The 25106-nt window shown below is 34.0% G+C and overlaps 1 protein-coding gene across 20 annotated transcripts in view; it reads left to right on the top strand.

Moving 5' to 3' along the window:
- The window catches only part of CDH18 (cadherin 18), a 1020178-nt gene that overhangs the window by 800646 nt on the left and 194426 nt on the right, over positions 1-25106 (top strand). For all 20 annotated transcript variants that reach the window (XM_021076971.2, XM_021076969.2, XM_021076964.2 and 17 more), the window contains one exon: positions 2062-2181. In XM_021076971.2, the coding sequence (XP_020932630.1) occupies positions 2062-2181 (120 nt within the window). The remainder of the gene's footprint in view (positions 1-2061; positions 2182-25106) is intronic.

Raw genomic sequence — 25106 nt, 5'->3', positions numbered from 1 at the left:
TATGTTTTCATTACTTCAGCATAAATACCCAAGAGTACAATTTGCTGTGTTTCATGGTATATGCAGATTTTTTTCTTTTTTTTAAGAATCTGCCAAACTTATGTTTCCACCAGCAGTGTATGAGTGGCTTAATTTTTGCCAGCAAAGGGCGTCACCATTGTGTTTTGATATTCATGATTAGAAATTATTTTTTAGGTATAACATAGCACTTTCTCTCTGAGTATGCATAATTACTAATTATATTTTTGCTTACCGTTTCAATGTAAAAATACTACTTGGAGGCCAAAATTGTGGTACTTTATTAAAAGTCTAAATACAGTTGTCTCTCAGTATCTGCAAGGAATTTGTTCTGGGATCCCCATGGATACCAGAACCTACAGAGGCTTAAGTCCCTTAGTTGGCACTCCATAACTCCATATCTGTGGATTTCATATCCAGAAATTCAACCACTGAGCATCATGAACAGAGTACATGATCAGTGGTTGGTTGAATTCCTGGGTGCAACCATATAAGGACCAACTATGCATTTATTCTCTGCTAATAAGGATTGTCAAGTGAATTTGGCATACTAACTCTATTAAGTTTTCTAGGATCCTTTGATGGTACAGAAAAAGTTTTACTCAAAGTTGTGTCTAAATTTCAACAATGAAGTTAAAGCTTTGAATTTAAGGAGATATTAGATCCTTAATAGTTGAGTCAGATCTAAATCATTGAATTAATTACTAAAATAAAAAATTGTCAAGACCTCCATAATTCAGTACCAAAATGAAAGTAGAATTTCATATAGGGCTTGATTGATTGTGGAAATATTTTAATTTGAAAACCCAAATTAGTAGGTAGAAGTTTTCTAACTAATGCAGAATTATCCATTGGGTATCATTAAATGATTCATCAAGTATATTTCATGAATACATGGGAACTCTTAACCACTAATTCTACAATGAAGGTGTATAGTCCTTAATAGATGGTTGTCAAGTTACATTTAAATCAGTTTCCATTTAGGAGTAACTGAAATATGATATAGATGTATCTAATTATGCAAATGGTGTTCAAAATGTATAAACATAAAGACACCAGAATAATAGACCCACTAATTTTAGTACTTCAAAATATAGCATTTGAAGGTTTTTTAAATTACTTTAAAATAATTTTAAACTTTCAGAATCACTGTGGTAGGCATATTCTTATACCCACTGTAGGAAATAATTATATTAGTACTGTGTAGAATAGCCTAAAGAAATGAACTATGAACTTTGGAGGCAAGTTAGGGAACTCATTAATAGGAATATGAAGAAATTTATAAGAAACTATGCAAGAAAATAAAAATTTCCATGGATGATGGGAAATGACTTTGCTGTTTTGATGTCATTGATAATTGAATGTCAACTCATCTACCTTCCCACCTAATTACAAACAATCACACCTCCAGTTTTCTGAATAGTCACATGGCATGCAATAAAGAGTTGGCCCTTGAACAACATGGATTTGAACTCTGTGGGTCCACTTATATACTGATTTTTTTTCAGTAGTAATTGTTCCAGTGTTATAAACAGTTATGCTTGGTTAAATCCAAGAATGTGGATATGTAGGAACTGGTGGTACATGGCATATATGGAGGGCTGAGTATAAATTATACACAGATTTTCTATTACCTGGGGGATTGGTGCCCCTAACCCCAGCATTGTTCAAGAGTCAACCATATGCCCTCAAAATAGTTTTGATTTTACCCCTCCCCCACCAGTTAATACCAGTTTGATTCTTGAGCATTGACCCAACCCAACTCTGATTGTGTAGGAGTTAAAAGAGACCCTTCACAATGGTATTAGCACATAAAGAATCATATTAAAGTATCTGAAAACAAATATTCCATTTTAGGCTCTCATTTAGGACAGTAGAAAACTGAAAAAAAAAAAAAAGCAAGGAAGATGCTTGACAGACAAATATAAGGAATGTAAGGTATTATTGCTCTCAGTGGATTTTTGACATAATCTTTTTCTGTGTACAAATGAATCCTCTGCTTAAGGCCATCACACACTAAAATTTGTTTTCCTGAATGCACAGGTACCTCTGTTCTACAGGTGACAGCCACTGATGCAGATGACCCTACCTATGGCAACAGTGCTCGGGTGGTTTACAGTATTCTCCAGGGACAGCCCTACTTCTCTGTAGACCCTAAAACAGGTTAGTGCTTTTATGGCTAATTTGTGTACAGATGCATGCTGCAATCAAATAAACCGATGTTTTTATTTCTGCGTACTCTCCTACCTTAGGCATTGTTATTTTAGCACATTAAAAAAATGACCTTACTTTTTCTAAAACAATGTGATTGAATAAATTAAAGATAAATGAACTATTCTCCTAGATATTTGATTATCCATCATACCAGTAAAAAGCTTCTTATCTTTGCATATTTCTGTGACATTTAAAGAAGTGCTGTCTGTTTAAAACAGAGATTACATAATGCTTCAGCCCTCAAGTTTTACATGACATGAAAGAAATTAACTGAGCATAAAACCAAGGATATATAAGTGTTTGTTAAGGAAAATTATGAATTCTATTCTATTCCATCTCTTCTCTGTGATCAAAATCATCATATCATAGTATGTGATGCCAAAATAATAATGAAGTGTACGCAGTAATTCATTATAAGATTATGCTATAGCAGCATAATCTGAAAACCACAAAAATTTCATGATCTTCTTGACAATTTGTTAATAAAAACTTTGCTAAGGCTAAACATAAACCCATTTTTAATGTATCCAAATAGTAAATAATGTCTTAAGTTTTATAAATCATTTCTAGGATACTCATAATCAGGAGACACAGATGAAGCAGTGACAGGTCCAGGGTGCTCTTGCAGTTTCCTATATCCTTTCTGGTCATGTTAGAGGTATTCTGAATCAGATCTTTAAGTAAAGGGCACGATCTTTACAAGATCTTCAAGTAAATGGCACAGCCACATAACTAACACAGGAGAGTCATATTTGGTCATAAATATCCCCTTATATAGTTATGCAGCATATAACACATTTTTTTCAGAGAACCCGCATCAGTAAGTCTGCAGACTATACACTCACAAACACATTGTATGCATGTATGTACATGCACATGTACATGAATTAGTCAATTAACTGTCCTTTTAGAGAGCCCAACATTTATTTATGAATAAATACTATGGTTACTTAATAGAACATTCCTAGGAGAGAGACTTCTTATTTGGATTTTAAAACTTTCCACATATTTCTTGAACTTATGAAAAACTTATTAAAAAATATGAATTCTTTGTGTTTCTGTATGTCTGACTATCCACCTGAATGTTTGCACCTGTTGGTGTGAGTACATGCAGGTATGCGTGTGTGTATGTGTGCATGCACACATGCTTATTTACTCTGGATAAAGAAGGCTGGTCACTGAGGGCAAGATTTGACTAGTATTAAACTCTGCTGTAGTTTGTATTTTAGTGAAGCAAGTACATCAACAACACAATATTCAAATAAAGTTGCATTTGGTTGTATATATTTAATATAAGTTACTTAAGTACTTCAGGTAACAAAAATTATCTGAAACATAAATAGGCTGCTATTCAAATACTACTCTATGAAATTATCTTTGCTCCTACAATTTTTTTGGTCTTTTCCTTAAGAAAAATGATTTTGTGAATGAAATGTATGCCTCGATGTTTATATGTTTTTTAATTTCAATATTATATTGTCTGAATCATCATGGGATTCTGTGGATGTATGTCCTACTATAAAGATTATTAAATATGCAAATCTTTTAGACTGTTGTCTGTAGAAAGTGCTAAGAGGGATTATAAAAAAACATGCAGAGTATTCTCTTTGAGGCTGATTTTTTTTTTGTAATGTAAGCTTAAAAGACCTATTATAATGTAATTTAACATCCTGAGAACTAACGAGTTTTAGTGGAAATTGTGTTTTAAATAACTAGAATAAAATACATACAAATATATTTAAAATTAAGGAATCAGTTACTAGAAATGGAATGTTATATAAGAAATATTGGGATAGAAGTTACTTATAAATGTACATTTTAACAGTAATACTTTCATTCTATCCTCTCATTTGGCATGACTATATCACAACATTTCCAATTAGTGCTTTTAACAAAGAGTAGTTAAAATAAAGCAGAACTTTTATGTCCAAATAGAATCATTAGTGTTTATCTTTAAGATCAGGACTTTGGGGTTGTCTTGTTTCCATTATGTTAAGAAGTACATTTTGGTACTTATCCTGATTTTCCAATGACAAACTGCCAATGAGGACTTGTTTCCTATTATATTAACTATGTATGGATTGCTATATCCAGAGAAAAGAATTGTGTGTCTTGAGTTACTAGACTATACACAATTTGCTTAGTAAGGTATGTACTGTTTTATACTTAAATCCTATTAATCAATATGATGAAACAAATATTGTGAATAATTTATCACTTCATATAAATTTGTTGAGGTAACTACTTCATGACGTTTGCTTAATACTCTTTAAAGAGTGATAGTTTAACCTTACCACTTGAAATATGCAGAAGACTATGAAACAGTAAAGGAGATGACAGCAAAATATAAAAGATATATAATATTTCTGGCCAGATATATAAAAATCTTGTTAATGTAGGCTTAATGAGGATAATTCTACTTAAATATATTGTTTTTAATTCAGCAAGAAAACACTTTTAGTTATTAAGTGGTGGACCAGTTTCATGTTCATGAAAACTACTCACCCTAAGAAATGCATTTTGAGGAAGGCAGCTAAGTGAGTAAGTCACATAGAATGGTCAGAGAACCAGAGTCAAAAGAAATCTGGGCTAATGGTTGTTTATTAACATAGCTCAAATCTCAACTACTCCAGTTAATATATTGTCAGTTGCTTTTAAAATAAATCTGTATGTTCAAGATTTCTTTGCTTTAGAAACTATGGAATTTATGCCAGGTGGTGATAGAAAAAGCTTAAAGATTGAGTTGCTACAAAAGGGTTACTTCCCTTGACTTAGGTGGAAGATAAAACCAGAAATCTACCATGTCTCTTTCCAGGGTCTTGGAAACAGAATGGTGAATTCACAAAGGCTGGATGTACATTTTTAAATTCAGACTGCAAATATCTTAGTGGTCCTGGTGTTTGTAGCCACTTGATTTTCTCTGCTAGCTCTTTCGCAGTCAAAAACTTATGAATTACTTGTTATTTTAGCTGCTACATATATGGTAAGTTATGCCTGTGCCTTATTTCACATGGAAACATGTTGAATCTTTCTGATGTTCAATTAGGGAACCTGAAAACCTAGATTAAAACCTGATATCAGGGAAACAGAGGAATATACTGTTTTACAAAAATCTTATTTAAGCTTTATTTACAATTGTTTAAAGTGCTAGCTATGGTGAGCACCAGCTCTTTTGACCGTAATTAACATGAAACATGTAAATCACCAATAGTCAATAATGATGTTCATGTATCTGTGTAAATGGTACTCATAGTGATTTTCAACCACACACCTAAAAAAGACTATTGAGACATTTATGTGGTTTAATAAAGATTCACTTGTATCGTAAATTGTGAATCATTTAAATGGAAAACATAGCAGCTAAAAAACTTTCTGTTGATAAATTCTACATTTAATTTTCAGGTTTGTACAAGTAATAAGACTAGAAAGGCTACCTTTTAATTATATACAAAGAGCACACCAGTTACTCTTTTTATCAGCACTGCAAGTATATGTTAGTCCTTGAGTGATTTTTGCAATATGGTGTTAAAAAAGGGTGATCATCAGATTTTAAATATTTTGTCAGTCAAATCTTTCTACATTAATGACATATGTTCAACAAGAAACAGGATAAGTTGACATCAAATAAAATGCATTACACCTAGTGATGCCTATTGGTTCTAAAGACACAAATAATATTATAACTTCTTTTTAAAAGCCATTATTGTACATATAATAAATAAAGATCTAGCTGGTCTGAAAAAAAATTTACTCATGTTATAGTTTAGTTAATATAGTAAAGTAATCCATATTTATTATTTTTCCAAGATCCCAAGGTTGATTCCAAAATGACTTGGGGATATTTCATGGTGAGATCCTAGAATGCACTTAGTAAACTGACCAAGCTACTTAAATTTCAGGCTCCTGTTTCCTTGTATGTATGTGTGTGTGTGTGTGTGTGTGTGTGTGTGTGTGTGTGTGTGTGTAAAATATTTATATATATATATATTTATAATTATATATAATATTTATATATATTTATAATTATACAATATTTATATACATATTTATAATTATATATAAATCATATATTTATAATGATAATCTCCATTCCAGTGAGGAAAGTTATATAATGCCTTTATTTCATCCAGTTATTGGGAAAATAAAGGCATTCCTAAAGTTCCCTCATTTTGCCACTTTTCCTCTACGATTGAGAATTTCCAAAATTACTATATAGTGCACTATATGAGTTTGAGATAGTCTTGAGATAGTCTTATCTAAAGTAGAAAAAATGATTTTGTATGAAAGAAATTTTAGTCCTAATGACTATCAAAATTTTTCAAAAGTGAGAGTTCCGGTTCCACTATTAAATTTTATGTAGTTAAATTTCTTTTCAAAATTTAAAATGAAGTTGTTTTTATGAATATTAATAAGAGAAATATAATTTTAGAAAACATGGAATGGTGACTTAAAGAGAAATAAAGTTAAGCAAAATAACTAGCCTTTTATCTATAGAAATTAATGCCCCAACTCAGAATAATGTTTCTAGATGAGGCAAAGTGGCATTCATGATGTTAAATAATTAATGCATAGATTTCATTCTCAAAAATAACCTTTTCTTAACGCTTTGTAGCAGAAATCAATCAACTAGGAAAACACACTTAGTGGAAGTCTTCAATGAGTTTCCTAAGATGTAATTGAAAACAAGGATTGTGACATTCTTCAGTTTTTATGATGTAATTAAATACATCAACAATTTTGGTTCTATTTAACCTCTTCGATTTTTTTATGATTTTTATTTTTTTCCATTATAGCTGGTTTACAATGTTCTGTCAATTTTCTACTGTACAGTATGGTGACCCAGTTACACATACATGTACACATTCTATTTCCTCACATTATCATATTCCATCATAAGTGACTAGACATAGTTTCCGGTGCTACACAGCAGGATCTCATTGCTAAGCCATTCCAAAGGCAATAGTCTGCATCTATTAACCCCAAGCACCCTATCCATCCTACTCCTCCACCTCCCCCTTGGCAACCATAAGTCTGTTCTCCAAGTCCATGATTTTCTTTTCTGTGAAAAGTTTCATTTGTGCCATATATTAGACTCTAGGCATAAGTGATATCATATGGTATTTGTCTTTGTCTTTCTGACTTATTTCATTCAGTATGAGGGTCTCTAGTTCCATCCATGTTGCAGCAAATGGCATGATTTTGTTCTTTTTTATGGTATAACCACTTCAAATTTATTCCAAAAATGAACACAAATTTGTTTGTGGAAGGTCAGTATATGTTCAGATAAAAGATGTAAAGTACCTTTAAATGTTTTATGGATTTCAATATTAATTTTTTCATAATTCTATATGAAATTTTACTGAATATAGTTTTCTTTTCCCCAAAGCTATATTTTGTATTTATTAGTAACTAGGAAGTTGAATGAAATATTTAAATCATAGTCCTCAGTATCTGCAGGAGGTAGAGTATGCCACAGTAGAATTTTTTTTTTGTCAATTTTTCTTCCTCATAGCCTTTCCCTAACTCATATAACAATAATAATAACTGCATTCATAAATACTTGAGTCACATTTTCAAATAATTTGCCTATGATTGCATACATAATTCAGAAAAATATTAGTTGGTAATCCCAGTGCTAAAATATTTGCTCCTCTTAGAGAAAAATGGAATGCACTAACCCAATACTGTGTCATATCATCAATTTACTGAAAGAAACGTAGTCATACTTTGTCTTCTGTAGGGAAGAATTTTAGATAATTCCTGAACTGCAGCAGAGTATATGGGATTAACAACACAGGAAGTCTGTTTTACACAGCATTTGAAAAATAGTGAACTATGGCTGACACAAGTAATTGTCTACTTAATATCTCTACCTCTCTTTGCTGATCCTATCAGAACTCTGATTTTGCTCAATTATAGCAGCACGATATAACTCAGTTAAAAAGCTAGATTTCCCAGCCTCCCTACTGTTTCAGTGACTCAGTTCTGGCCAGTGAGATATAAAGGAAAGAACACTGGAGGTTTCTAGGAAAGTTTTGAAATCTCTATATCAGTGCCAATGCTTCTTCTTTTGTTCTTCCGATCTTCTACATTTAAACACATATGTAATCCCTGGAAGTACAGTAGCTATCCTTTCACAACAAGCACACAAGATTAAAGTCATGTGCAAAAGATTGCTGAGCAAAAGGCTGGCAGGGTAGTCACTCTGGTTGTTATTCTTACATATAGGCACATATAGTGCTGAGAGCTGGATTTTTGTGAATTGTGCTTTGCAGGATGATAAATCACCTTGACAGCATAATGCACTGGCTGGGCAGGTGGAGATCAGGCTCCCCAAGATGACTTTCATCCCTTTCAATTCAAAATCCATGATCCGCTGAGAGCACACTACTCGCTGGATATGAGTAGCCATTTTATTGTTCTAGTGCCAATGCTAAAGTGGAAAAGGAGATTTGTCATCAGACTCACACTAAATATCAAAAGTCATACTAATTGTTGGTATTTGTGGGATCAGAGAATGGAACCAAAGGCAATTTAATACTCCATTGAGAATGAATTATTAAAAAAAATTTACTGTTTTCAAGAAGCAGTAAAGTATTTTAAAGGCACTATATCTGTCAGATAACTCTCCCCTTGGGTAGCAAGGATATCATCATGTCCTGCTGACAAGAACAAAATTAGTAATATATATTGAATTTAATTGCTTTAGGTATAGTTCTCATGGAACAAAATTATAGATTGGTGTTCTGTGTTAGTCATTTAAACTGTTTGTTGCAGCCTCAAGTGGATCCATACAATTGAATCAGCTTGAAACGGATACTTAAGTGAATTTCATGGTACATACATTAAACGTAAACAAAGCTATTAAACATGAAATGAAACCAATAGAATCTGCTTTTTCACAAGTGTCAACTTCTTTTAACAAAGTTGTCCAGCTATTACCAGGAAGGGGAAAAATAATCTCATTATAAATCGTAGTGAAAAGAAATGATAGAAATTGTTGTTGGTTAAAAATAACATGATTTATACCATATCCTCCTGGTAAAAAATAGATTTATCTTCTTTTGTATTGTCACTTCATCTATACTGTTCCTCAATAGTAACTGTCAAGGAAAAGTGCCAGAAATTAATATATCGGTATCTTTCATCTTTAGCCAATAGCCTGGTAGTTTCTGAATCTTAAATAGATGGGAAATTTTCCAATTGTCTTGTTTAGTCCTCAAACCTGATTAAACATCATCTCTGCAATGCAACTATCAGGCAGTTCAGTATTTCTCTCATCCCTTTATATTTATTCGAAGAGGCTACTTCTTTCCCTGCCCCTGAATGAAATATACTGCAGTCCTATTGACTTCCTTAGGTTTCTCCCTAATCAAATATCTTAGACATTTAAAATGAAATCTAGACTGCCTTAAGATAATATTATTTATATCAATTCTCTATCTCCCAATCAAACTCTGCATTTCAGCCCAGCATGATTTGTGCATTATCTTTCCCCTTAGACTATTTCTGTATTCTTTAGTCAGAACTAATCTCTTTGATCTTCTACCTATTTCATAGACCTCATAAAACATAGTAAATATTCCTTTAGCTCACATGTTATTTCTTTCCTACTCTGAGATGATCTTTTTTCTTTGTTAATTGAATATATTTGACATATAACATTAACGTAAGTTTAAGGTGTACATTATGATGATACATTTACATGTGATTGCTGATGTAGTGATTTTTATCACATATAATTATAGCACAGTAGTATTACCGTATTCTCTACACTGTGCATTAGATCTCTATGGCTTATTTACTATTCCTTACAAGTTTGTACCCTTAAACACTGTCACTCTAATCCTTCCATCCGAACCATTCTATGGTAACCACGATTTTACTCTCTACTTTTTACATATTTAACTTTTTCAAATTTCACAGAGAAGTGATATCATGACAGCCCTGCTAGGGTGTGAACATGGTCATATTTTTGCTGCCTTCCAGACTGGGTCCCACATTGTGCCTTACAGGTGGAAATATGTTTCTAATTATTGAGCAGATATATTATCTAACTTTAACTACACAAGTTTATAAACTTTCTGCAGAAAAAAATGATTTATTCTCATTGCAACTTTTGATTTTTTATAATTATTATTTTTTCTTATATTTTCTAGAACGTGCCTCATCTTTAGTCTTCTATAGATATCTTTTAAATTTATCAGTCATGTAACCTTCTAGTTTAGGAGCTGTCTCAAATGAATGCCAGAAAATTAGTATGTAAATGCTGTTAGAAAACTAAGTATTTTGGGACATTGCCATTAAAAAAAATCATTAGTAAGTTGCAAGATCATTCAGAAAGCTATTATTCCTTAGAAACAAAAGCATGCTTTTTTCTGCATATAATTGAAAAATGAATTCCCAGAATGAAACTCCTTGAGATTTTCCATTACTCATCTTTGTATTATGTGATATATAGCAGACAGCACAATTTATATTTATAGTAATCAAATATGATTTGGGGAGGGAGGATTTCCAAAATAACACTAGTTTCTAATATCAACTCTTGCTTCAGGTTATTACAATAAATTATTGTAATTATTTCATGTTTTTCAAAAATCTTCCTTTCTTCTATGTATTGACTTTATTCAGGTTGAACATGTGAATCAGAGAAGAATAATGAAATTTTGGTTTTAAGAATATATATCTTTTTCTACTCCCTCTCATTTTCCTTTTTCTTTGGTCTTATGTCCCTAACTCTTCCAACTTTTTGCAGTAAGCCTATCTTAAAATTTAACTAAATGGTGCCAGCTCTCCCATCCTTGCAGTTGTGGGAAGAAAACTGCTGTGACAGGATTGTTAAAGGTCCTGGTTCGGGAAGTACAAGCAGGGAAGAAGCTTCTCCTCTGCTTGCCAGGTCCTAACTCTAGTTTTAACTCTTAAGGCAACTGCCTTCAATCTGCTTCTGCTGGAGAAGTGTTGCCAGTCTTTCATTGCCCAGAACACTACTCACAACGGATCCTGGGGGAACTAGAAGTTTTTGAAGGTTGATGAAGTCAACTTGAAAAGGAAAGTTAAATGTTCCAGAGTCGTCATTAATCTCTATCATAAGAGATTTAAACTGCCATTTTATTTCAGAGGGGTCCCCTCTCCCTTACTCTTTAGGCCATTTTTTCTTATTTCCATCTTCTCAACACCTTCTAGAGTGTTTGATTATTATTATTACACAGAGAACCACAGACCTTCTTTTGCTTCACTTCTCTTCACCTGACACCCACAGGAGGGCTTTCGCCTTCTTCAAGCAATAATACAGAAGGGGTTGTTTTCTTCTAAGAGTAATTGTCCTCAGAGGCATGTCACCTTCTTTTAAAACACATGCATCTCCTTTTTTTTTTTTTGTTAAGCCACACCCCCAGACAGCATGTGGAAGTTCCCAGACTGGGGGTCAAATTGGAGCTACAGCTGCTGGCCTACACCACAGCCACAGCAACATGAGATCCGAGACACATCTGTGACCTACACCATGGCTCTCGGCAATGCTGGATCCCTGACCCACTGAACGAGGCATGGGATCAAACCTACACCCTAATGGACACTAATTGGACTGGTCTCTGCTGCGCCACAATGGAAACTCCTGCATTTCCTATCTTGTTAATTAAATATTTCCCCACATATGCATGGCTTAAACATTTGAATTTTTCAGTCATATTTCTCACTCTTTTCTACATCTCTATTACCAGTTAGTTTTATTGACAGTAATTGACTCACTGCAGTCATTCTTTTTTCTCTTTGTATTTCTTGACCTTTGCTCATTTTCCTTCTTCAACTTTTGTTTTCTCACTATATTACCCCATGTTAGTCACTCTAATTCTCATGCTTAAAAAAAAAAAAAAAAAAAAAGGTTTTCTAATTTTTCCTCTGACTCTGATAACAAAAGAGTTACACAAAATGAGAACTATTTTTTTTTGTTTGTTTTTGTTTTTGTCTTTTTTCTGTTGAGAGCTGTACCCGCAGCCTACGGAGGTTCCCAGGCTAGCAGCTGAATTGAAGCTGTAGCTGCTGGCCTACGCTACAGCTACAGCAAGGAGGGAGCCAAGCCTCATCTGTGATCTATATTACAGCTCATGGCAACGCTGGATCCTTAACCCACTGAGCAAGGCCAGGGATTGAACCTATGTCCCCATGGATACTAGTTAGGTTTGTTAACCACTGAGCCACCACAGGAACTCCAAGAATGAGAATTGTAAAGAAACTGTTAGGATAGTAACAGTTCTATGCAATAACCATGGGCTATTCTTGTGAGGAAAACAAAATAAAAGCCCTTCCTACTGGGAATGTTCAGGTACAGGAATACACGCACAGCTGCGCAGCCCTGGGAGTCCTCCAGAATGTGCTGACAGGGAAGCTTTGCCCTAGGCACACCCGTGCTGGCAAAAGACCCACAGGAGACTGTCATTCTTAGTTTGTGAAGCATTCATCCAAAACAGGAGTAAGTTAGGTATTAAGAGATGAGGGCTTTAAGGTCCCGATCCTTCCCTGTGCAGACCTCTGAGAAATAAAATAAATGCAACTATGTCATAAATAGCTTTGAAACCTCTGCTATTTATCTGCCTATAATATAATATTACACATTATAATTATTATAAATTATATAGAGGTATGTATCAGTGTCATACACAGTTATGGCCCACAGTTGGTATTTGTTCCACATTCTTGAAGCATTTATTCATGTATTCATTGTGTGAATAAATATTTATGATGCCTTAGATGCAGTGTTTTCCTCTGCTGGATGAGCATTTATGGTTTTACTTATGGTTTTACTGACACAACCTCTACACACTCAAAATGCTCAGTTCCCTCTGATATCATAACTTGAAAACAAATCCAGCAACAGAAGTTTGCCTGTCAAAATGGTTCATTTTCCACATCCACTCAGTCCTGCCAAACACAGGGGCGCTGTGCCCTCTAGCTGACTGCTTGATTGACACCAGATGTACCTGATGAATGAAAGCTTCCGCCAGAAGGGGCTGTCTTTGGTTTTAGGCACTTGAAAACTATATGTAAATACAGTCAATAATATTAACACTTCAGTCTTCTCTGAGTTTAATTAAGAGCCAGGTAAGTTGAAAACATGGAAACAGTTTTAGTTTTTAGAATTAATTGTTCTCACATCTGTAGTTGTATAATGATCATAACAGTCCAATTTCACAGGATTTCCATCCAATAACCCAAGCACATCCCCCACCGCCAAACTGTCTCCTCCGGAGACCATGTTTTTCAATGTCTGTGAGTCAGCATCTGTTCTGCAAAGAAGTTCAGTCTGTCCTTTTTTTAGATTCCACATTTGCACACCCTCTGGAATTCTTCTGGACTATGAATTATTTTTAGTACTTTCTCAACTTTTTCCTCCCTCCATCCTCAAAACCATTAACCGCTTCCCTTGAGCCCACCCCCTGGACTTTGTAATACAGTATTTATTCACCACCCCAATAAATTGATAGTATAGTTGACAATTTATGTAACAATAGTAGTACAGCACAGCACTAACAGATAATAAGAATACATTCCAAAACCTTCAAATATGTCATCTTTTCCTTGGAACTCTCTGCCACCAACAAGAAGCTTTTTTTCTTTTTTAATGTGGCTCAAAACTCTCATTTTATTTTTATTTTTTTAAGATTTTTATTTTTTCATTTATACTTGATTTACAATGTTCTGTCAATTTCTGTTGTACAGCAAAGTGACCCAGTCATATATATATATATATATATATATATATATATATATATATATAAAGTATTAATTGTTCTCTGTTCAATACTTCTTAAGTATACAGCTTTTTATCTGTGGTTATGGTTCTAAATCTTTATGTTGCCTCAACATCTTTCAGTATTCACATTCATCACACATTCTATTGAGGGATATGAAAAATGATGCTTCTCCATGGACCAAAGCAAGAAAATGTTGGAAAGTATGAAAAGAAAGTAGAATACTCAACAATCAACTTATTGAAACTGGAGGCTAAAGCTTTTGATTTTTTTTTCCAATTTCTTTATCATCTCTTTCGCAATGAACCATTATGATACACCATTTGTGGGCTATCTCAATCAAATCATGACTCCCAATAACTACATTTATGTAAGAAAATGAGCATGGCATAGTGGTAAGAGTTAATGGTTATGACTTCAGAAAAGTAATTTGTTCTGAGTCTCTACATTGTCATCTGACTATTTTACATCTCACTGTAAAATGAGAAAACCACTGAGTACTTTACATGGTTATTTTGGAGATTAGAGACAATATATCCAAGATACCCTAGATAGCTCCTAACATTTGCTGGGCAGTTGTGAAATACATATCAATTTTGACTAGTATAACCTTGGTTTACATTTATATGAATATAAATAGATTATTCTCTTTTTTTGTTTTTGTTTTTTGCCTTTTTAGGGCCACTCCTGCGGCATTTGGAGGTTTCCAGGCTAGGGGTCTAATCGGAGCTGTAGCAGCCGGCCTACACCACAGCCACAGCAACGCCAGATCTGAGCTGTGTGTATGACCTACACAGCAACACTGGATCCTTAACCCACTGAGCAAGGCAGGGATCAAACCTGTAACCTCATGGTTCCTAGTCAGAATTATTAACCACTGCTCCATGACAGAAACTCCAACATTAGATTATTCTTGATATGAAACATGCCTACTTTATTTTTGTTTATCCTCACCTCCTAGTATACAACATTGTATTAGGATAAGTAATGAAAACATGTCTGTTGCCATTTTGTGTTACATGTTTTTTCCCAAAATTTAAAGAAAAGAGACAGATGTCTGTTGCCTTAAATTTAATTTTCTCATCTCCTTAAAACTTTTCTTGCCATTTCAATGATTTTCCATTTGTTTATATATGCACCATTGAACAGTAGGGGGTTGTTTGTTCCATGCAAGTACAAAACTATATTCTAAGCAACCATTGGAGTTAAATTTACAACTGCTATTCACAGAATAATTTGTATGGAGTCTTATACATTCAGAAGCTAAGTAATTTTGATGGGGCATAGGATAATGATTAGTTTAGGCAAATAATTGATTTTTTTTTTTTTCAAAAGGTGAACTAGGACAGGGATATCTCCAGCAGAAATGCTGTGTGAGTACATCAAGTAATGTCTAGAACAGATTGATCCTATAAGACTCTTTTAGTCTAAGGATGTATCTTCAGAATATGGACTGCACTCCTTAGTGGAAAGACTTGGAATCTGCAAACAATGGTCTCACTTCTCTTTTTGAAATATAATTTGGAAACATTATTTAGCCTTTCAAAAACCTATTTTCAGGGTAGTTGGGAGCATTGAGTAAGGCAATATGAATGAGCACATATGACCTGATTCAAAATAACATGTGATAAGAGATTAAATGTGTATATACAATCAGTGAGTATGCCTGTGCATATGTCTGTATTGAATAAATATGGAATGAGCCTATTAATAAAATCCCCCAAATATCACTGAAATATTTCTATATTAGGAAAACAGAGTTATCAGCTAGAATACAACATGAATTATTTCAAAACAGAGGGAATGCTAATTAGGTATAGCTCATGCTATACTCATTATTGCTGGGAAGGAGGGAGCCTCAGTTATTTTTAGGGTCCCTTAGAGAAGAAGATTCAGTTATGTTTGGGACCCTTTGGAGAACAGATACAGAATGACTTGTCTATCCTAAGGCATATATATGATGGAAATTAACATTCTATCCTGTGCTGAGAGCATCCAGTTACCACTAACATCCTGCTATTTCACCTTCAGGTCAGGCCTTATTTGATAAATATTACTCTGAGGTCCCAAGGGTGTGATCAACTATTTATTATCTCTGAAGGAACATCAACATTGAAACCTGTGCATTTAGACCTCTCTCTTTCTGTCCTTCTTCTTTCTTTTTCCACGCTTGTCACTTTTATAGAAATATGGCTTTAGTTTAATTTCATACACACAGTTATCTAAACGTATTCAATGTTTGTTTTTAATGGATAAGAATTATGACGATTTTCATTTTTTTACTATATTGTTTCCTATTTACAACATTCTACTCATGCAACGACTTTGGATTTATGGTAATTTTTAACACATAGTTTCAAACATATAGCTATTTTAAAGATAACTTTTGGAAGCATTGTTTATTGAACCAAATTAGACATATGCAATATGGAAAACCATATTCTTGACCTTTGGTTTCCAAGGATTACTATCACAGATTTTATTTTTCTGGGTATTGACGAAGTTGTAATACAATTAGCTCTAAACAAAAAAATAACAAGTCTTTCAATTTCAAAGTCCCAAATTATAAAATAGTGGTGATGTTCTTAGGAAAAAGCAGATGAAAGTAATACTTTTCAGAAGATTTTCGTATTTGGAAATATGAACTCACCAATTATTTCACCCAAATCGTCTCATTATCAAGAATGTGGCTGATTCTGGAATACAGGCTAGAGTTTCTGGTTCTCAAATGAATATAGCTTATCACACTAAGATGGCCCAAGTTTGATAAAACAGCACATATGACAAACAGAGAGTTTATCTGTGACTGAGAAACTGCAGCATGTACAATATTTAAAGATGGTCCCATTGGCCAGGGACAGAAGGTAGATTTCACGTGGATTTTCCATAATGCATCCCCAACTAAGAGACAGGCAAGACTAGAAATTACTTCCCTAGATGAGGCCCATGTTCATCTGGGGAAGATAGAAGCAGATCACCAAATAAGCATCACAAAGGCCTAAATGGATTGAGCCTACTCTCTCTCTCTGTGGGAACTCATGGAATACCCCCAAGGCTGTCCTCATTACTTTTTTGTTTTGTAATCTAAAGCCATTTTTGTTACCATGCCCACCCTGTGGGTCACTGGAGTAAAATGTTTTTAATCTTTCCTCTTGTGACCTGAAAAAAAGTGTATTATCTTATTGCAGAAATACTGAATTTTCCTTTGTCCTTCCTTCCTTCATTCAAAAGGTTGGGCGTTTTTTTCAGGAGTATTGTCATACCACTATGCCAGTTTTCTTCTGATGATTCTTTAGTGTCATGAGAAGATGTTGTCAGATTTATGAATAAACTTTAAATACAATGATCCATGCTTTACAGTGTGTTAGTACTCTAATAAAATGGAATTTTTAAAATCATACATTAAAGATTCAAATATAAACTGCTTATGGAAACCAGTATGCCTACAGTCAAAATGAATACACATTTAATATTCAATTTTGCATTTAGGATACAGTTTAACTAATGTATGTGTTTTATGTTCTATTAACATGAATTATGTTAAATATGTCACTGAGATTGATTTATAGATAATTATTCTCATTCCAATAAACCATGAGATTTAATTTCCTTTTGTATTTGAAAAGTCAGAAAATCACTTGCAGCATTTGCCAAATACTGGGATATATGTGGAAGGGGAATCATATTTTTAGAACATAAAACAAGTATTATTTTCTACTTCTTTGGATATTTTCTTTTTAAAAAAATTATGTTTCAACTGAACCTTCTGGTTATTTCTGTAACTCATTTAAAGGCAAAATTACTCATTGTAAAATTCATTTCAATTGAAGGAATGAATTATTCATTCATTCAGTCAGTATTTCTTGCCTGCCTGTACGTGTAAGATGCTGAAAGGTTAACTTTCATTCAGTTAATGGAATAAAATCAAGGCCTAAATTGCTGACAATATCTTCCTTTTCAATTAAAAAAAAAATTACAAGGAAACTCACAGTTATTTAAATTAACAATGTCCACCATATTTTTCCCATAGAATGAGAGGAATATGTCCAATGTTATTTGAAGACACTTTTATAAATAGTAAATGCATTCAGTCTTATTGAGAACAAATGGGTGGCTCCTGTGATTTGTCCATAGATGATAAATCATGTTCAAAACAGGATCCAACCGAGAAAATGTGGTCAATGGTGACAGCATTGAGACAAATTTAGCTCTCTCTGTCACTAAATGTTATGTTGATTATGCAGTATCACTATACCCTCTGTAGCTTATCTTTGCCCATAAAGTACACTGACACTTACAAATCCTTCTAAGTTTATTATCATAAATGTATTTTTGACCTCTAAATCAAGATCCAAGTTTTTACAAAAGTGTTCATAAAATATGTACATGAAAGCTTTATAGAGATTAAAAAATTATACTTAAGCTAATGGTCTTTATTAAAAATTAATTAAATTCCATGGAATTATGGCTACTACAGCCTATTAAACCATTTTTAGATCATAACAAAATAGAATAATGGGGCTTATTTGTCCCATAAGATGTTTATGTGGCACTAGGAATGTGGTTACCCTAAGGATGAATAATCCACTACAGTTAATTGAAACACAAATGGTCTACAGTTACCTAATATTTGAAATCTCTGAAAGAAAGCACTGGATTTGCTTTTAGTAATTAGTCTCTTCTGTGGGGACTAGTAAAACTATGTGGTTTAACAAAACTCCCTCAAATTCCAATAAAAATTCTAGGTTTTCACTTGCTTCCGAAGCTCAGGTTTAAAGAGACAGTTATTTGAATGAGAGGTAATATTGCATTTTCTTTGAAGTCCAGACATGATCTGAAAGAAGAAAAAAAAATTACTAGTGAGCTCTGAGAAACAAATTTTATCAGGGAGTTAACAGTACACCCAGAGTCAGATGATAGGGTTGCATTTCTGCTTTGACACATACTCCCCCTGTGGCCCAATTAAGCCAGTTCTTGCCCCTGAGCTTCAGTTTTCTTCCCTATAACATGGGAATTAAAAGGCCTCCCTTAATTTCCTGTCAGGATAGATGTGAATATTAAAAATCTTACATACATAGACACACATATGCAGATTCATACACATATAAAGCTTCATGTACTAAGGAATTATCATTACAGTACAATTTAATTGTAAGAAAGTGGTGCTACGATGTATATTCTAAGTAAAAGAATGAGGAAAAATATATATCTTACTTGACAGTAAGTTAACTGCAGTGCAGTCAACCCTATTTTGACTTCTATGTTTGAGACTGTGCTCTAGCTTTTGATTGATGATGTTAAATATGAACCCACGACTGGTTCACATTTGTTTCTCCTCCTCACCCACAGAAGGAAATTTCATTTCGATTGTAGTGGAAGTTGAAGTTTGCTAAACTTGGTGCTTGCAATAAATTCTGACATTGACCTTTAGAGGTGAAGTTGTCCAAAGTGTCAGCTCAGATAGCACTAACCTCTTCCTGATTGCAGCCCCCAGGATGTTGATTGCCATGTGGAAACCTGTGTAATGGACAAGCCCATGAACCATTGTCAGTGAAGGAACAATAATTGCAATTGTATGACTATTTTTACAACTGATTGTATGTCAGGCAAAAAAACTCTATTACACTTTTAGTCTTTGAATGTGTTCTAAATTTTACCTGAAGTAGACAAACTCTTTCTATTGTGTGAGCAAATAGCGATCCTTCATTTGGTCTCTTTCTAGGTAGCAGATCATATTTAACATTCAAGAACCACGCAGCCTTAGATCTAACACTGCTGTGATATTTTTAAACACTATCCTTTGCAGCAAAGATAAAACATAACCACAATTTATGCTGCTAATGTGTACTTGTTCAATAAAAAAATCATTATTTTGGAGACAGAAGGTCAATGCAGAAGAAAAAATAATTATGAGTGTATCCTTCCAGCAAATTGCTGCATTGTTTTGTATGCACACATGTCGTCCTGGAGCTATAATTTTATCCCCATCTATTTAACACATGCACGCATGGATGTATGCACACAATCATACAGCCACGAAAGAGGTATTCTGTTGTGCTACAGGAAATCAAGTGGGTAAAAGACAAAGCTGTAGGTTTAATCAACACTAGCTCCCTGAGCCCCACTCTGCTTCAGGCACTGTCATGTGTGCTCTTATGTACTTTCCCAAAGTGTAAGGAGAACTTCTCTTGACATAACTGCACTTCTAGATATCCTTCTTGAAGTGTCACCTAAGCCTTCTGACCTTATTACATTATGTAAACCATCACACATAATTGACCTTGTCATTTATTCAGTAAATATCCATTAACATTCAATAAGCACTCATTAACATTCATCTCCCACAAAGTGCCAGAGACTCTAGTAGACAATAGGAATAAAGATAAAGATTTGCCCCCTGCACCCCCCCACCCTGCCCCTCACACACACATACAGAGATTAATTAGAAATTAACCTGAGAATCTATGTACTGGGCATAGCAGCAATAGGATTGTTAAGCTAATGAAATACAGACTCAGGAATATTTAAGACCTATTAATATCTATTGAAGTTTATATTTTGCTTTCTTTAAGACTTGTTTTTGTGTGCTTTAACATATATCCAAGTTATTTTTCTTATTTTCTTGCTGTCAGAGAAGTTACAATATCAAAATACATGGCCGTATGGAGAAAATATTCTGGTTATCACTTATTATCATTCATTTTCATTAAAAATATTTTATTCAGCTTCCTAAATAGAATTTTGCTTAATCCCACTATACTTTTCAGTCACTATTGCTCTGAACAGACTTTGAAACAATGGACAGTTGTGAGGAGAATGTGCAGCTTGAGAAAATAGCCTGAAGAAATTAAGTTTACCCTTACACATTGAAGAGATTGGATCTCTTGATGTGTTACATATTCCTTCTCATCCCCATAGGCTGGGTTGTGTTTGTGTGTCTGTTTTTGTAAATGCGTGTACATACATATTATGGATGTAAAGTGTGCAAAGGAGGAAAATGGACAACTGTCTTAAATCTGAAATGGATCAGAAAAAAATTTGAAACAGAATTTGACCCAGATTTTTCAGCTTCAATTTTTGTGGTAATATTTCCTGGAGGGATCATCTGATTATATTTTTAATTAGTTAAGATCCATATTTTGTAACCAAATTATAAGTAAAGTTTGAGAGAGATTAAAATAAACTGCCAAAGTGAGATGCCAAGAACTTTGAGGAATGGATATGGAGAGAGGTATAGATATCTAATCCTATAGAATTAATAAAATCCTTCATGGAGTTCCCGTCGTGGCGCAGTGGTTAACGAATCCGACTAGGAACCATGAGGTTGCGGGTTCGGTCCCTGCCCTTGCTCAGTGGGTTAACGATCCGGCGTTGCCATGAGCTGTGGTGTAGGTTGCAGACGCGGCTCGGATCCCGCGTTGCTGTGGCTCTGGCATAGGCCGGCGGCTACAGCTCCGATTCGACCCCTAGCCTGGGAACCTCCATATGCCGCGGGAGCGGCCCAAGAAATAGCAACAACAACAACAACAACAAAGACAAAAGACAAAAAAAAAAAAAAAAAAAAATCCTTCACAATTACACATTCCCAAGAAAGATGTGCTTTAATTATTTTAGATGATTTTAATAGCTTTAACTTATTTTTTAATTTTTCAAAACAAAATTTATTTCAATTATTTTACATAATTTCTAAGAATATTTATTGTTTCAAATTGAAAACAATGTTTTATCTCTTGCTAATTCTGAAAGCGAAGATTTAGAGGGGGTATGAATTTAAAATAGTAAGAAGACTGTTGTTGAAATAATTGTATGCTTTGAAATTTTATTTTATTTATTTGCTTTTGGGGCCACATCCTGTGGCATATGGAAGTTCCCAGGCTAGGGGTCATATCAGAGCTGTAGCTGATGGCCTGCACCACAGCCACAGCGCCATCAGATCCAAGCCACATCTGTGACCTACACCACAGCTCATGGCAAAGCTGGATCCTTAATCCAGTGAGCTGGGCCAGGGATTGAACCTGCATCCTCATGGATACTAGTCGGGTTTGTTACCACTGAGCCACAACGGGAACACAATGCCTGAAACTTAATTTTAAAAAGTGTTGCTTGTAAACACTGTGTAAACATCAAAGATGGTTCAGAAGTTTATAAAATTAAAAGTAGAAATATCTTGTCTTTCTTATGCCCTATTTTCTTTCTGAATGTTCTCTGTATTTTCAGAGAATTGTATATAAACACTTAATAAAGTTCTCTGTAGTTCAGAAACCTAGATCAAAATTTAGAATCTATAATGCTTAAGATCGTAAATCAACTCCTCCTTTGATATTACAGGTATAATCTTTTCCCTTAACCAAATTTACTTAGAGAATCACTTTTCATCTTAGGTGACTATCTTTGATAAGTTGAAACAGGTAAGGCTTTCCATTTTTTTCAAACAAATTTAAATTAATTCAGAGTTATTACTATTTCAATATTTCTATAATAATGGCTTAATTAAAATCACATCATTTTCTAGAAGGTCAAACTACCCAATTTATTTTCCTTCATTCTTTGTTGTATTTTAAATCCCCCAACAATTTTCTCCACATTTTTTTTTTTTTTGTCTTTTTAGGGCCACACCCATGGCATATGGTGGAAGTTCTCAGGCTAGGGGTCAAATTGGAGCTGTAGCTGCCAGCCTATGCCACAACCACAGAAATACCAGATCTGAGCTGTGTACCACAGCTCACAGTAATGCCAGATTCTTGACCCACTGAGCAAGGCCAGAGATCAAACTTGTCTCCTCATGGATACAAATCATATTCATTACTGCTGAGCCACAACGAGAACTCCGCCACAAATTCTTATCACTAGCTTGAGATGATCCTTGACTGGGTGTTCATGGTGGGGAAAACATTTGTGATATTTCTACTTTTAATTTTCATTCCTCTGTTTCTTTGTGAATATACAAACAGAGTGAGTGAGTGAATTTGAAATACAGTGAGTTCTGCTATAAAGCTTGTTTCGTAAATGCAAATATACTCCAGTGTGATCTTTTCTTCATAATGCAAATTTTGCATTTGTTTATGCACTATTTTATCCATAAGAAAAACTAGGTGGACACAGAAGACTGCATCCAATTGAATACACAAAATGTGCACATACACACATTTCAAAATCTACCAGGTACCTCACTGCATGTATAATGAACCCCACACCTACCCACATCAGGTGTCGAAACTTTCCCGTCAGATTTCAGAGAACCCCCCTTCCATCACTTAACTGAAATTTAATTTGCAACTCTTCCAACACACACTTCAGGTTTTCTCACAGTAAAGTGCTGCATTTATGGTAGGATTAATATATTTCTTGGAGTTCCTGTCATGGCTCAGCGGTTAAACACAACTAGCATCCATGAGGATGAGGGTTTGATCCCTGGCCTCACTCAGTGGATTAAGGATCCGGAGCTTCCATGAGCTGTGGTGTTGGGCTGTGGATGTGGCTCAGATCCCACATTGCTGTGGCTGTGGTATAGGCTGGTGGCTACAGTTCCCATTGGACCCCTAGCCTGGAAACGTCCATATGCCATGAGTGCAGCCCTAAAAAGACAAAAAGACCAAAAAATATACATATTTCTTAATCATTTAGGAGGTCTAAATGGTTTTCATTAACTTCCTAACTTGTAATTTATTATGTTACTGACAAAATTTTTGAGTATTATTTCCTCATCTAAACAAAGCTGTAATTTATAATTTCTATCCTATATTTCCCATGCATATATTAAACATATAGCATATATAACAAAATATATAATTATATATATATATAAGTACTATGGCTGAATATAATTTTATTATTTTTAAAATATTGTTCTATTAATTGCTTTCTTTTGTATCAATGCTTTTATTTTTTAAATGACACCTTGATCAGTAGACTTTTATTCATATACATTAATATATTGAGATAGATGAGGGAGATTATGAGGTACAAATTTCCATTTAAAAAATAAATGATTCATGGGTGATTTTATATAAAAAATAAGATACATGTTTAAATAATATTTTCATCTGTCTCTAATTATTTCCTTGGTAGAAATATTGGTTTGCAGATTGTTGTTATTTTTAAGAAAACTATATCTTTTGCAGTATTTCAAAAATACAAACTGACATCTGTGTGAAATGTAGGCTAATTTCTCCTGATAAATCAAAACAGTAGAACAATGGGTTTATGATCTTATAGGGATTATTGGAAGTTTCTCAACTGGAAGAGAAAATGACCTGAAGAAGAAACAATTAAAAATTACAGAAAGGAAAGCCAAATAAAATTGTGGCACAAAGTTGTTAGAAAAGTAAGTAATGAAAAACTATAAAGTTAGCTTTCTGGATCCCAGCAACTCCTTTCTTCTTCCTCTCTCACTTACTATGTGCCATTCTTAGCTCTCTGGGAACTCAAGGCTACCCAGGCAGGAAGACCTTGTGCAAATTAAATGCATAGTGGTTTGGGCTATGTTAAAACAATAAATAAAGTATAGGCAATGCCCAGAGTCAGGAACTTTGAACTCTCTTGTAGGAAGACTAGAAAAGGTTCTCAAATAAAGTTTTAGTATGTATATTAGGAAGCTCTTCTTACAGCTGACACTTTGAATGGAGTGTGAAGGTGAAGCTGAATGAGTTCCGAAAATGACAAATAGTTTTCATAGCTACCACCTGTTCTGTTCCTAAAATATGCCCACTTCACTACTAAACACTAATTTCACTTAATAGAAACCCTATGAAATAATGATAATGATCAGGTTATTGTTAAATAAACCAAGAGCTAAAATGACTCCTTCAAGATTACAGTCGAGTAAGGTCAAAAGTTGACATTCTAAAGCAGACACTACCATTCAAAAGCCAAAGCTATTAATTAGTATGAATTAATAGCTTAATAGTACTCTCTTTTTCCCACCACTGCTCTTGCCACACAACAATCAGAAATATGTAATAAAAGAAAAGGAAAAGCAAAGCTACATTATAAGGGTTAAACCTGTGTGGATATCTATGAAGATGCAGAAGTGGCCACATGGATGAAAATGGTAATCACATATCTAAAGTGTGTATAATCCAGCATATTCTAGGAAAATAATATTTAAGAAAATTAGTAATCTAC

This window comes from Sus scrofa, chromosome 16 (genome assembly GCF_054392235.1).
Source record: "Sus scrofa isolate SSC_HxYL_T2T_F1_AM1 chromosome 16, Sscrofa_HxYL_maternal_Yorkshire_Landrace_v2.0, whole genome shotgun sequence".
Classification (NCBI taxonomy): domain Eukaryota; kingdom Metazoa; phylum Chordata; class Mammalia; order Artiodactyla; family Suidae; genus Sus; species Sus scrofa.
This window is presented reverse-complemented; position numbering and strand designations above follow the sequence as displayed.